The following is a 14,742-nucleotide window of genomic DNA, read 5'->3' as shown; positions in this document are numbered from 1 at the left end:
GGCTGCCTCTGCCAGCCCCAGTCAGGCAGGTCTTTGGATAAGCTGCTGTCCTTGACCTTTTCTTCTAACAAGTGCTTTTAGAAGCACTGTATCTTCAGACTCATATATTTAAAGGTCAAATTTAATTTTCAGATGTCTTCATATCACCAAATAAAATTGGCATATGACCAAAAAAAAAAATTTGTGTGTTGAAATCAACTTACTGGTACATCATTCCTGATGTATTTTATCTTCATTTTAGATGGACCACGGATGAGTGGTGTTCATTTTTAAAAAACAACAGCTATATTGAGATATGATACATGTTCATACAAATCATCTATTTAAAGTATTCAGTGGCTTAGTGTATTGATAGAATCATGCTTCATGACCACTATCGACTTTCAGAACATTTTCATTGCCCCCGAAAGAAACCACATGCCCAATAGAAGTCACACCCATTCCCCCACCTCACTCCTTAGCTTTGTACTTACCCATCTGTTTAAACCAATAATCTATTTTTTATCCCTAGATCTGCCTGTTCTGGACATTTCATATAAGCGGAATCATTTAATATAAGGCTTTTTGTGTGCTTCTTTCCCTTTGTTGTTTAGTTACTAAGTCATGTCCAACTCTTTGAGACCCCACTGGACTGCAGCATTCCAGACTTCCTTCTCCTTCACCATCTCCCAGAGTTTGCTCACATTCATGTCCATTGAGCTGGTGATGCTATCTAACCATCTCATCCTCTGCCGCCCTCTTCTCCTTTAACCTTCAATCTTTGCCAGCATCAGGGTCTTTTCCAATGCTTTGTCTCTCCACATCAGGTGCCCAAAGTATTGGAGCTTCAGCTTCAGCATCAGTCCTTCCAATGAATATTCAGGCTTGATTTTCTTTGACTAGTTTGATCTCCTTGCAGTCCAAGGGACTCTCAAAAGTCTTCTCCAACACCACAATGCAAAAGCATCAGATATTCAGTGCTCAGTCTTCTTTCACTTGGCATAATGTTTTTTAACATCCATTCACCTTGTATCATGTATCAGCATTTCATTTATTTTAATTACTGAATAGTATTTCATTGTGTAGATAGACTACATTCAATTGTTGATGGACATTTGGATTGTTTCCACTTTTTGGCTATTATGAATAATGTGACTATGAACATTCATGTACAAGTTTTTTTGCAGACTTATGTTTTCAATCCTCTTGGATATATATCCTTGAGTCAAATTGCTGCTATGTGGCAATTCTGTTTTGAGTTTTGAGAAACTATCATACTGTTTTTCAAAACAGCTGCACATTTTGCATTTCCATCAGCAACGTATGAGTTTTAATTTCTCTACATCCTTGCCAACACTTGTTTTTCTCCTTTAATATTCTTTTTCAGTATTGTTTTGGCTATTTTGGGCTCCTTGAAATTCTATATGTATTTTAGAGATGGTTTGTCAGTTTCTACAAAGAAGTCAACTAAGACTGATAGAGATTCCTTTTTATCTGTAGATCAGTTTGAGAAGTATTGCCTTAACGATGCAATTGAAGCTTAACGATGAGACTCCAATGGACTGAAGGGATGTTAAGTCTTAACCATGTTAAGTCTTCCAATTCAAGAACATGGGATGCTTTTCCACTTATTTAAATCATCTTTAATTTCTTGCAACAGTTTTTTAGTTTCTAGCATGTAAGTTTTACACATTTCTTTCTTTTTTATTGAGGTGTAATTGACTCACAAAGTTATATTTAGCTTCAGGTATACAACATAATGATTTATATATATTGTGAAATGATCACCACAGTAAGTCTAGTTAACATCCATCACCATATGTTGCTACATAATTTTTTTCTTGTGATGGGAACTTTTAAGATCTACTGTCTTCTTGTTGTTTAGTTGCTAAGTCATGTCTGACTCTTTGTGACAGCACGGTCTGCAGCACGCCAGGCTTCCCTGTCCTCCACCATCTCCCCGAGTTTGCTCAAGTTCATGTCCATTAAGTCAGTGATGCTATCTGACCATCTATCTCATCCTCTGCTGCCCTCTTTTCCTTTTGCCTTCTACTCTCTTCACAATTTTCAAATATGCAGTATAGTATTATTAATATTAGTTGCTATACTATACATCTCCATGACTTATTAATTTGTTTTCACTTGTTTTCTTAAATTATCTGTTAAGGGACTTCCCTGGTGGCCCAGTGGCTAAGACTCCACGCTCCCAATGCAGGGGCCCTGGGTTTGATCCCTAGTCAGGGAATTAGATCCCACATGCCACAACTAAGACCCAGCACAGTCAAATAAATATTAAAAAAAAATTATCTGCTAAGTATTTAATCTTTTGGGGCTTCCCTGGTGGTTCAGCTGGTAAAGAGTCCACCTGCAATGTGGGAAACCTGGGTTCAATCCCTGGGTTGGGAAAATACCCTGGAGAAGAGAACAGCTACCCATTCCAATATTCTAGCCTGGAGAATTCCATGGACTGTAGAGTCCATGGGGTTGCAAAGAGTTGGACATGACTGAGCAACTTTCACCTTCATTTATTCTTTTTCATGCTATTTTGAATGGACATGTTTTATTAATTTTATTTTCAGATTATTCATTGCAAGGTAATAGAAACACAGTTGATTTTGCTATCTTGATCTTGTACGTCATGACTTTGCTGAACTCATTTATTGGTTCTGATCATTTTTAGTAGATTCCTTGTGATTTTCATTATACAAGGTCATGTCGTCCATGAACAGAGATAGTTTTACTTCTTCCCAACCTGGATACCTGTTCAAAAAGACACATGTACCCCAGCATTCATTGCAGCACTATTTACAATAGTCAGGACATGAAAGCAACCTAAATGTCCATAGACAGATGAATGGATAAAGAAGATGTGGTTCATATATACAGTGGAATATTATTCAGCCATAAAAAGGGACAAAATTGGGTCACTGGTAGTGATGTGCATGAACCTAGAGTCTGTCATACAGAGTGTCTATCTTTTCCTGAGCCATCCTTTTACTTTCAACCTATTTGTGTCTTCGAATCTTAAGTGTGTCTCTTCCACATATCAGATAGTAAGATCCATTATTCATTCTGTCAATCTCTCTGTAATAAGGAGCATGAATTATTTTTGATGTTTGACTTCTGACAGCTTTCCAGCTGCACCAATCTCTCTCATTTTCTGCCTGATATCTGGGCAGTTTGGTGAGAAAGCTTGGATGCTCCCTTCCTTCACGCTGGTGGAAAGTTCAAGCCACACAAGGACCCATGTGAAGAAATTCCCACCCCCTAACCACCATACCCCAAGCCAGTCATCCCTCCTTGCTATCTCAAGCCATTTTTGGACCTGCTTGAGGTTTATCATGCTCTCCCCAGAACTCCTCATTATATGAAAAATCATCTTATGTTCACTCTTGGTACATATGTGGCATCATTAACCTTGATTTCTGATCAAATGTGGAGTAGGAGGATCCATCCTATCTCTGCAGGATTATCACCACATTTTGCCTTTGGATTAAAATATTTAGTCCATTTACACTTAAGGCAATTACTAATAAGGCAGGATTTAAGTTTGCCATTTTGCTATTTGCTTTTTATATGCCATAGGTTTTTTTTTTGTTGTCCCTTTATTATTCTTTCTTTTGTATTAAATAGTTTCTAAAATATCATTTTAGTTCCCTTGTTTCTTTTTATTTATATAAATTATTTTCTTATTACACTTGGGGAATTATACCAGGGAATTACAATTAACATCTTAACTTATAACATTCTAGTTTGGATTAATACCAACTTATTTTCAATAATATACAAAAACTCTGCTCTGGTGTAGGTTTGCTTCTTTCTCCTCCTTCATGCTATATTGCCATAAAAATTACATTTTTGTACATTATAAATCCACCAATGCAACTTTATATATATATTGCTTAATGCAGTTGTCTTTTATATAAAATATGAGAAGAAAAGGGTATGAGCAAAAATTAAAATATACTGTCTATAAATATACCTCTATCATTGCTTTTCCTCATTCTCTTTATGTCTGAGTGAGTTCAAGTTACTGTCTAGTGTCCAATATGAAGGACTCCTTTTAATATTTCTTTTAGAGCAGATCTGCTAGTGATGAATTCTTTTAGTTTTTGTTTATCTGGGAATGCCTTAATAGCCCCTTCATTAAAAAAAAAAAAGTAGACTTTTTGGAGCAGTCTTAGATTCAGAGCAAAATCCCTCTGCTTCACTGGCTGCTACTTCTCATCTGAGTTTCTAGCTTCTGGGCTTGACTTCTAAAGTTGGCATCCCTCTACAGTCCTTGTCTGCATCCTCTCCACAGAGGACCTCATCTGGCACTGTGACTTTCAGTGGAATCTACATGTCTATGATGACGAAAGTCATATCAACAGTCCTGACCCTCCACACATATTCAACTGCCATCTTGACCTCTCTTTATGATCGTCAAATGCAGCAGTCCCCATGCATTTTGGAACCAGGAACTGATCTCATGAAAGACAATTTTTCCTTGGACTGGGGTGGAGATGGTTTTGGAAAGTGAAGAGGAACTAAAAAGCCTTTTGATGAAAGTGAAAGAGGAGAGTGAAAAAGTTGGCTTAAAGCTCAACATTCAGAAAACTAAGATCATGGCATCTGGTCCCATCACTTCATGGCAAATAGATGGGGAAACAGTGGAAACAGTGTCAGACTTTATTTTTTTGGGCTCCAAAATCACTGCAGATGGTGACTGCAGCCATGAAATTAAAAGACGCTTTCTCCTTGGAAGGGAAGTTATGACCAACCTAGATAGCATATTAAAAAGCAGACACATTACTTTGCCAACAAAGGTCTGTCTAATCGCGGCTATGGTTTTTCCAGTGGTCATGTATGGATGTGAGAGTTGGACTATAAAGAAAGTTTAGTGCTGAAGAATTGATGCTTTTGAGCTGTGGTGTTGGAGAAGACCCTTGAGAGTCCTTTGGACTGCAAGGAGATCCAACCAGTCCATCCTAAAGGAGATCAGTCCTGGGTGTTCATTGGAAGGACTGATGTTGAAGCTGAAACTCCAATCCTTTGGCCACCTCATGAGAAAAGTTGACTCACTGGAAAAGACCCTGATGCTGGGAAGGATTGGGGGCAGGAAGAGAAGGGGATGACAGAGGATGAGATGGCTGGATGGCATTACCGACTCGATGGACATGAGTTTGGGTAAACTCCAGGAGCTGGTGATGGACAGGAAGGCCTGGTATGCTGTGATTCATGGGGTCGCAAAGAGTTGGACATGACTGAGCGACTGAAATGAACTGAACTGAACTGAAACACATTACATTTACTGTGCACTTTATTTCTATTATTATCGCATTGTGATACATAAAGAGATAATTATACAACTCACTACAATGCAGAATCAGTGAGCCTTAAACTTGTTTTTCTGCAGCTAGTTGGTCCCATCTGGGGGTAATGGGAGAAAGTGACACCCAAAGTGTGTTGCCGATGTCCAGTCTACTCTGTAATTTCATTTTGATTTGCTGTCACTGCAGAAAACCCTGCTTCACAAAGATAGGATGTTGGAAATGAAAGCAGGCTTTTCAGTGCTTTTTTGGCAATCTCATGATATTCCACCTTGACTTTAATCCAGAAAGTATGGAGATTTGAAGTTGTCTCAAGCATACCTTTAAGGCCACTGTCATTTGTGATCTCAAGTAGCACAGACAAAGTCAACTCACTTCTAGCACAGACAAAGTCAACTCACCTAGCTTATTCACAAATGGTTCACGGATCAATTCCTTCCCAGTTTGTGAGTCTTTTGTGGTTGAAAAGTAATGCTCCAAGTCTTTTGAAAGCTGAGATAGGTGATCATGCACAAGCTGGGAGAAAGAAGGTGCTGGCTCAGTCTCTTTCAAAATCTCTGCTAATGTTTGAAACATGTCAAAAATCCCAATGTTCACTCATCAGCCGCATAATTCCAGTTTGGCTTTGCATGCAGCCAAACTGCTGCATCTGCTGACTTGGAAACAGTGTCATTTTCCCCTGTGACAGACTGAGTTTGTTGAGCAGGTTGAATATGTCAGACAGTAAGCAAGTTTTGCAACCAATTCTGTGTCACTAAAATGTGCTTCCTGACAGTGACTGTTTTCCTAAAAGAAATCTCTGGAGTGGCCCTTGTAACTAAAGCACTCTGGTCAGTGATCTACCTTTAGAAAGCCATCTCATTTCTATGTATAAGAGAAGGCATGTGAGCTCTGTGTCCATCTTCTCACAGAGCTGTGTAAACAGACATGAGTTAAGGTCATGTGCTTTAAGGTGGTTGATAATTTTAATCACAACCTGCAAAACATTGTTAAGTTCAGGTGACATTTTTCAGCTAACTAGCATTTCTCTATGGATGACACAGAGTGTAGGTTTACAGTCAGAAGCAACCTCTTTTACCCGAGTAGTGAAACCAGAAAGTTATCCAGTCATGGCAGCTGCTCCATCCATGCATGTACTGACACAGAATGACCAATTCAGTTTTCCTGATATGTAGTCATTCAAAGACTTGAGCTGTGGTGTTGGTTGGCATCAAAAGTGCACATGCCATACCCTCATACACATCCTCCTGAAAAATAATATATCGCACAAAAACAAGCATTGTTGCCTTGTTGTCATCATCGGTAGACTCATCAACCTGGATTCCATATCATGGTGACTGTTTAATCCTAACAGTTGTGCCTCAATATTCCCTGCTATTTCATCCATTCATCTAGTTAAGGTGCTGGCCAAAAGAGGAACACGTGCCACCTTTTGAACTGCAGTCTCTCCTAAAAGCTCCCAACAAATGTCCTTAGTAACAGGCAGGATCAGCTCTTCGCCAATATTAAAGGGCTTCTAGCTCCAGCAATGCGATTAGGTGCTAAGAATGATGCTCTCAGTGCAGACATGTTCGATAAAGTGGTAGCCTTCAATAATTGCTTCTGTTCTTCGTGTTCACATTTTTTTTCTTCTGAAAAACTCCAAGGGCTTATCTTTTAATGAAGGGTCTTGGTATCCATGAAGTGCAAAAGTTTTGAAGGTTTCATGGCTTTGTTGGATAGCTAATTGCCACATATTTTACCAAACGGGCTTGGAGAATGTGAGTCACCTGTTGAAATGAATGTGTAGTTTAAGTAGGACTCTTGGTATTTTCTTTGAAGTGCAGCCTACTTTTTGTGAAATGAAGTGAAAGTCGCTCAGTTGTATCTGACTCTTTGCAACCCATGGACTATAACCCACCAGGCTCCTTTGTCCTTGGGGATTCTCCAGCAAGAATACTGGAGTGGGTAGCTGTTCCCTCCTCCAGGGGATCTTTCCAACCCAAGGATCGAACCCACGTCTCCCGCATTGCAGGCAGATTCTTTACCAGTTGAACCACCAGGCAGCCTTAGAGTCTTCTGCTGTCTCATCATTGGTCTTCACCCATTTCCAAAGAAGCTCCCCAGTGATGTTTATTTTTTAATCATTTTGGCTAGGGTTAGCTTGTGGGCTTGCCAAAACTGTGACTGAGGAAATTGTGCAGAGTGAGAAAGAGGCATGAATGGAAGTGGTAAATAAAATAATGGGTGGGCCATGCATGGACTAAAGTAAGTGTTGGATTCTGACTTAAAGCCTGCTGCCAAATGCAGCTTAATTGTTACTTTCCACTCACTGATAGGGTTGAGATATGAGTCTGCAAGCAATCGATTTATTACGATCTCTGTAATAGCAGTCAACCTCTCTGCTAAATGCTGATCTGATTTGCAGCCACTCCCCAGCACTAGCTTCACTGCCTCAGTTCCACCTCAGATCATCAGGCATTAGATTTTCATAAGGAGCGCACAACCTATATCCCTCACAAGCTCAGTTCACAGTAGGGTTTGCACTCCTATGAGAATCGAATGCCACCAGTGATCTAACAGGAGACGGAATTCAGGTGGCAATGCAAGCAAGGGGGAATGGCTGTAAATACCGATGAAGTTTCACTTGCTCACCTACTACTCACCTCCTGCTGTGCGGCCCAGTTCCTAACAGTCCACAGCCAGGTGCTGGTCTTCGGCCCGGAGGCTGAGGACCCCTGATCTAACAGGCATCTCAGATTTATAATGGAAAAACAGAACTATTGAATTTTACCTCCAAACTTATCCTTCTCCCCAGACATCCCTACTTCTTGACAGTGCTATTCACCTAGTTGCCCAAGCCAACAACTCAGGAATCATCCCTGGTTCCGCTCTTTCCCTCAATTACCTATCTAATCTATCACTGAGTCTGTTATTTCTACCTCAAAAATGTATCTCTAATCTACCAACTTCTCTCCATCTCCTCTGTACTCCCAGTCCTAGGTACCCTCGCTCATTTCTTAACTACCGTAATTATTCCACTAACTGACCTCTCTGATTCTCTCCTTCATCCCATACAATTAGCTCTCCGCATAGCTACCAGATGCTCTTTAAAACATAGATCAGGCCAAGTTACTTCCTTGCTTACACCCTATAATGGCTCCCTGTACTACTAAAAACAATCAGGAAAGGAAGCCACATGTCTTACCCTGACCTGTCACACATCATGGGCCCCTTTCTGGCCCCTGTTCACTTCTGGACCTCACATCATCCCCTCCTGCTTCCTCCACTCCAGCCACACCGGCCTTGTTCTCTCTGCTCCTGGAACGTAGCTGCTCATTCCCACTTTATAGTCTCCCATCTCCATGTTGGGGCTTCACAGTTAGCAGCACCCTCTTCTTTAACAGCACCTGTGGCTGGCTCCTATCACTAACATCTTAGTCCAAGCCTTGCCTCCTCACAGCAAGCTTTTTTGCATCTCTAAATCACTTTCACCCCCCTCACCGCCCTTCTCTTCACTTCTAGTACACTCTATGGCATCACTTCAAGGTATTATCTTTGTTACAGATATAACTCAGAAATTTCCCTGTTCTTAATTTATGATTTTACTGTCCATCTCTCCTCCCCAGTCTTCGATTCTCAACTCTAAGGCAAATGCCACAGAGCAAGAGTTTGTCTGTCTTGCTCATTACACTTGTCATAATGCCCTCCACCTACTAGGCTTAGGTAAACAGGGGGCAAATGAATTAATGAATTTCACTTTGAAGCTTATTTGAAGTGGAAGCAAGGCTGTGATGTGCAGGATGTGGCCTGCCCCCCACAGTATATTTTCAATGTGGAAAGACGCTTCTGCCCTTTCCGGAGCGGCCGCACTTTGTGGCTTTCTCTCTGCTTCTCTTCCTGGCGTGTCCTTAGCACTGGGGAGTTCTGAAGAGAAGAGGAGGCTCAGTTCTTGTTCAAAAGAAAAGTTATCTTACTTTTCTTAGGAAGACAGGGCACATATGAATTAGAGAACAACCTAAGGCAAAAAAAGTCTACTGGGCTGGAATGGAATCAAGTGCCCAAATGTTTGAATTAGACCCGTGGTCCCCAAACTCTGCCAGCTTCACCAGAGTCCCCTGGGGGAGCTTGTGAACAATGCAGTTTTAGGCAAGAACTAAGATTTGAGAAGTCTGAGGCGGGGCCCAGGAATCAGAATTCTAATAAAAGTTTCCCATGGGGTTCTGATGATTAGCCAGGATCAGGAAGCTCTGAACTGTCTGGGACGGAGATTCGCAGCTGAGCTGGCCCTTCATTGCCCTGAGGCAGCTGGGGGAAGGAGCAAGGTCAGCCTGGATGAGAGCGGGATGGAGGATGGAAAGCAGTGCTTAAAAGTGGGGAGCAGCAGGGCCAGCACTGGGAGCAGGGGGCTGGCAGTCAGTGGTCTCCCCCTCTCTACCTGCCAGTGGCCCGGTACCGCGTGACTGTGTGCACCGGGGAGCTCGAAGGTGCGGGAACGGATGCCAACGTCTGCCTCTGCCTTTACGGTGACGTGGGGGACACGGGGGAGCGGCTCCTCTATAACTGCAGGAACAACGCCGACCTGTTTGAGAAGGGCAATGTAAGTTGCAGCGTTGCGACGCCCTCCACCCCAGCCCCACCCGTTCTCCCTTGGTCCTCTCTGCTCCAGGTAGAGCTGCCCGCTGGTACTGGGGCCTCTGCCATCAGAGGGGCTGGCTCTGGGGGAGGGAACCGGGAACTACATGCCTGACACCCAGCAGGCCCCTAGGACTGGGAGCTGGAGAGCTACCCTAAAGGGATCACAACGCTCTTCCCACCCCTGAGCTTTGAGAAGAGGGCAGAGCAGGAGGACTTCGAGGGTGGGCAGGCAACGAAGGAAGCTGGGCACCATACAGTGACCTGGAGATCCCAGGCCTGCAGGAAGCTGGGGCATCTGAGGGCCCGCTTGAGAACACTGCCTTCTCCACTAGGCATGACCACTGGAGGCAGCTTGTTCATTTCCTTTTTTAAGAGAAAAACCAAGAAAGATACTAAACGTGGAAGTGGGAGAACTAGGTTCTCCTGTCAGCCACATGACCCATGTGCTGGGCGTTTCCTTTGGTTTCCCCAGCCATCAGCTGGGTTTACTGGGGAGGGTGTGTGAAACAGCAGGGAAAGAGTCAGGCAGATTGGGGCCAGTCACTCCATTCCCTGAGCCTCTAAAGTGGGTGAAGGGTGCCTACCTGTGTATGGCTGTTGTCAGGATGTTGGATATACTGCCCTAAAAGATCTGGCCCGCAGCACAGTGTGTGTGTGTGCTAAATCGCTTCAGTCATGTCTGACTCGTTGTGACCCTATGGACTGTAGCTCAGCAGGCTCCTCTGTCCATGGGATTCTGCAGGCAAGAATACTGGAGTGAGTTGCCATGCCCTCCTCTGTAAAGAGCTGTGTGGTTGCAAAACTGTGAGGCCAAGTTGCACTTCAGATGAAGACTTGATAAGTCTTGGTCCTCTCCTTCCTCTGCTGCCCCTTCCTTGGCGAGGGCAGGGCAAGTCCCGGAATGTGAGTGGAGCTCTCCTTCCATCCTTTCTCATTCTTTTCTTGCTACATCTTCTGACTCCTGCCGTGAATCCCACCCTCGAGTTCCTGTCCCCAGGCTATGCCCCTATAGACTTGGTGACTTGATGGCCCCTGCTGCGTTGTGAGAAAAAACTGAAATGAACAAGACCACTGGTTCCTCCAATCATTCCCTTTCTCAAAAGGGCCCAGTGTCTTTCTGCAGCAAAGCGCTAGAGGAGATTAGCCAAGGAAAGAATTCACAATAAATGGTTAGTCACTTATGACAGCTTTATGTGTTAATCCTCCTGGGGGATTTGCCTTTTAAAAGGAGATCACAGGGAATAGCCATTGTTTAGCCAAGAAATGCAGATCTCGGTTGCTGAGAACTTGGCATCAGATGATGTTCCAGTGGGAGAAATTGGGGTGGAGGGCAACCTATTCTTTATGGGTAGCTCCTGGCCCACCTGGGAAAGACCAATAGCCCAACCCATCAGCCATGGCTTGTAGGATTTCTGGGCCTGTGCCTTTCCTTGGAGTTTGGGTCTCAGGGGAGCCACCGTCCATCTGGCCCTGCTGTCTCCTCTGTAGGCCGATGAGTTCACCGTCGAGTCTGTCACCATGCGGAAGGTGAGGCGGGTGAGGATCAGACACGACGGCAAAGGCAGCGGCAGTGGCTGGTTCCTGGAGCGGGTGCTGGTGAGAGAGGAGGGGCAGACTGAGAGCGACAACGTGGAGTTCCCGTGTCTCAGGTATACCAGGCCCGCCGGCTTCGGTCTCCCCCAGCTCGGGCTACAGGCCTTGGCTTGGGGAAGGCTCAGCCCTCCTCCCAGACCTGGGAACGATCTCAGGGCTTAAGGATGTGATCAGTGCAAACCAGAGACGGTCCTGCTGGTGGCACTTAAACCCAGGCCTCACATCTCCCCACTCACAGATGATGGAAGCACAGTATCGGGTGTCCCCGTGGGGTGCTACTGTGTCCATTAAGTACCAAAATGCTGGCATTTTTTCGTAATAAAATGTGACAACTTCAGACATTAACTGAGGGTTGCCTCAGAGGCTTAATTACCTGCTGAATTAAACTTTCGAATTAAAGGGTTTTTTTTCCTTTTGAATGGCCTTCCACCACATCTCACCGTGCTGGAGACCAGAAGTCCAAACTCAAGGTGTCAGCAGGGCTGAAGGAGCTCTGAACAGAGTCTGTTCCGTGCCTCTCAGCTTGCGGTCACCGCAGGGTCCCTGGGCTTGTAGATGGCCATCTTCTCCCTCTGTCTTCACCTTGTCTTCCCTCTGTGTGTGTCTGCCCCTGGGTCCAGATTTCCACTTTTGTAAGGATTCCACCATTTGGATGAGAGCCCACCTTGATGATATCATTTTAACTTGATTATCTCCTGATAAAGTCATATTCTGAGGTACCAGGGCTAAGACTTCAACAGGTCTTTTTAGGGGAACACAATTCAACCTGTAAGTTGGCAGCCTGGGCCCAGGTGCTGGCAGTGAAGGTGGGGGAAAGGACTACACCACAGGTGGATCCTGGGGTGGAGTTCGTAGGACCTGCCTTTAAAAGAGAGGAGAGAGGTCTCTGCCTTCAGCAGGTGGGAAGAAGTCTCACACTCTCCTGAAATAGGGCCCTGGGGAGGAAGGGCTGAGGGGTGGAGATGGGTGGACTCTGTAGGTCCAGTGGGGCCATGTTGGTTTTGAGGTGCTTCTGCATTACGTAGGCAGAGTCAGGCCTTGAGAAATAGATTCAGTACATGAGAGCAGAGAGATCGGATTTAAGTCAGGAAAATGGAGGGGATCCTCAGAAAGAGTGTGGATGAGAAAATGAGGTCTGAGCCCTGGGAGAGGTGAGGAGGAGGAGGGAGGAACCCGAAAAGGGGACGAGGGAGAAGTCTGAGTGTCCACACTGCCTGCATTGCCACGTGCATGGTCCAGGGGCCAGGAATCTGGCCACCCACCTGCTGTGTGACTTTGGGCAAAGCTCTTGACTTCTCCAGTCTTCTGCGCCTTCCTGACCAGCAAGTGTCTTATGGAGATTGTGAGGGTGAAATCCAGTTGAACTTTGAAAGGAGCCAAGTCTGCTGATGACACAGGTGATGCTGCTGCTGCTGCTGCCCATTTTACGGCTGACTAGGAGCTGAAGCCCCTGACACACGCCAGGGCCTTCCTTGCCCCCAAATACTTGAGCGCACACATTTTTTAGAAAACAGATTCTTCTATCTTGCTGAGGGGTGTGGTGATGGCATTTGCTGTCAGAACTTCTCTGCCAGGATCAGGGAGCGGTGAACATCTTAGCTATGGTAGATGTGTGTGTTCATGGGTGAGTGTGTATATGTGTGTACACGTGTGTGCATACTTGCACACTTTTGTGAGCCCAGGGAAAGAATAATAAAAGCTCCAGCAGACTGGCTTATCTATTTCACAACGTCTCACGCTGAAACTGGGCTGAAGTGTCTGAAGCTGAAAGAAAGCGGCTATATTTGGAAATATGTGTTAATACCCTGCAAGTATTTAGGTGGAAACTGAAACAACAAATCATGGTTTCCTTTGCTGCTGGGGAGGGCCTGGGAATGGAGAAGTGTTAGAGGGCAACAAGGGAGAGCGATGGGACTTTGCAGTGGTGAGGAGGGATGAGGATGGTGGTCCATCCTCCCGGTTCGTCCCCATGAGTACTTGGCCACGGCTGCACCAGAACGGTCTCCAGGTCTGTGGGAGATGCTGCAGTGACCTCAGCAGGACAATCAGAGGTTGATTGAGGAGCTCTAACCAGCACTGCTCACTCCCCCAAGTCTCTCCCTTCCTGTCATCAAAGCCAAGAGTTTGTATCTTCGTGTCTTAGATTCACAGCGTGAAAGCTCATGGGAAGCATGACAACTTAGTGGTCAGCTAATTTTTTCTTAATTGAAGTATAGTTGATTTAAAACACTGTGTCAATTTCAGGTGTAGAGCAGTGATTCAGTTATATTATTTCAGATTATTTTCCATTATAGGTTACTGAATATAGTTCCTAGTGTTATACAGTAGATTCTTGTTGCTTATCTATTTTACATGTTGTAGTTGATGCTAGCTAACAGCCAACTGATAGCAAGGTCCTAGAGATCATGTGTTTGGGGAGGGAGGGCTTGAGAGAGGGATGGGAGAGACCACAACGTCACCTGCATTGACCCAGGGGGAGAGGGGGCAGTGTATTGGTAGAGTGGACCATGGTTTAGGGAAGCCTGAGCTCCACGTCAGGAGAGCTGGAGAGGAGGCAGTGCCTTGGCTTTCTTTGATACGTTCTGTGGCCAGGAGTTGCCTCCCTCTTGGGAGTATAATAGGAGTGACTGCAAAGATAAGCACCAAGACACAGACAAATGGGGTGACACCCTGGACAAGAAGCAAGTATCTTGGTTTCCCTGTTGCCTTGGAGAACATTGAGAACGTCTCTGCTATTGCCATCAACCCAGTATCACAGACCATCTTGAGTACTGGGGCCTGGATAACTCCTATTTGCACAACTGTCTGATTTCTCAGGCTGGGATTCTGTGCTCAGTGGAAACAGTGCTTTGCAGGCAAATTGGTCCAATGTCTTTCCTGCTGGCATCTACCGTGGCCCACTCCAATGCACTGATGAGTCATAGCCATCAAGCCCCCTCCCTTCAGGGTGCAGACCCAGCTTCTCCTTGTTGGCAAATCTCATTCATCCTTGAGGTGTCAGATCAGAGCCTCTTCACATGAGCCTTTCTCATTTCTCTAAATTTCTGTTGCACTTGATTTGGTCCAACACCCATCGTTGTCTTGGTCTCCATCCAGTACCTTGGCCAGTCTGTCCTGTCTTCTTCTTTTCTTTTAAATTAATTTTTATTGGAGCGTAGTTGCTTTACAATGTTGTGTTAGTTTCTACTGTACAGCAAAGTGAAATATATATATATATATCCCCTTTTTTTTGTATTTCCTT

The 14,742-nt window shown here is 44.5% G+C and overlaps 1 protein-coding gene and 1 long non-coding RNA gene across 3 annotated transcripts in view; one reads left to right on the top strand and one right to left on the bottom strand.

The window, feature by feature from the left end:
• LOXHD1 (lipoxygenase homology PLAT domains 1) overlaps positions 1–14,742 on the top strand; it is a 191,928-nt gene that overhangs the window by 77,062 nt on the left and 100,124 nt on the right. For both annotated transcript variants that reach the window (XM_081561528.1, XM_081561527.1), the window contains exons 13-14: positions 9,716–9,870; positions 11,397–11,557. In XM_081561528.1, coding sequence (XP_081417654.1) covers positions 9,716–9,870; positions 11,397–11,557 — 316 coding nt within the window. The remainder of the gene's footprint in view (positions 1–9,715; positions 9,871–11,396; positions 11,558–14,742) is intronic.
• On the bottom strand, positions 5,264–8,917 carry LOC145534191 (uncharacterized). Its single transcript, XR_014074327.1, has 3 exons — positions 8,479–8,917; positions 7,937–8,024; positions 5,264–7,060 (listed from the first exon to the last, which is right to left on the bottom strand). It is a non-coding gene; the product is annotated as an uncharacterized LOC145534191 (long non-coding RNA).

Source organism: Giraffa tippelskirchi, chromosome 14 (genome assembly GCF_054371585.1).
Source record: "Giraffa tippelskirchi isolate mGirTip1 chromosome 14, T2T-mGirTip1v1.2.pri, whole genome shotgun sequence".
NCBI classification, from domain to species: domain Eukaryota; kingdom Metazoa; phylum Chordata; class Mammalia; order Artiodactyla; family Giraffidae; genus Giraffa; species Giraffa tippelskirchi.
The sequence above is the reverse complement of the archived record's forward strand: the minus strand, read 5'-3'. Positions and strand labels throughout refer to the sequence as shown.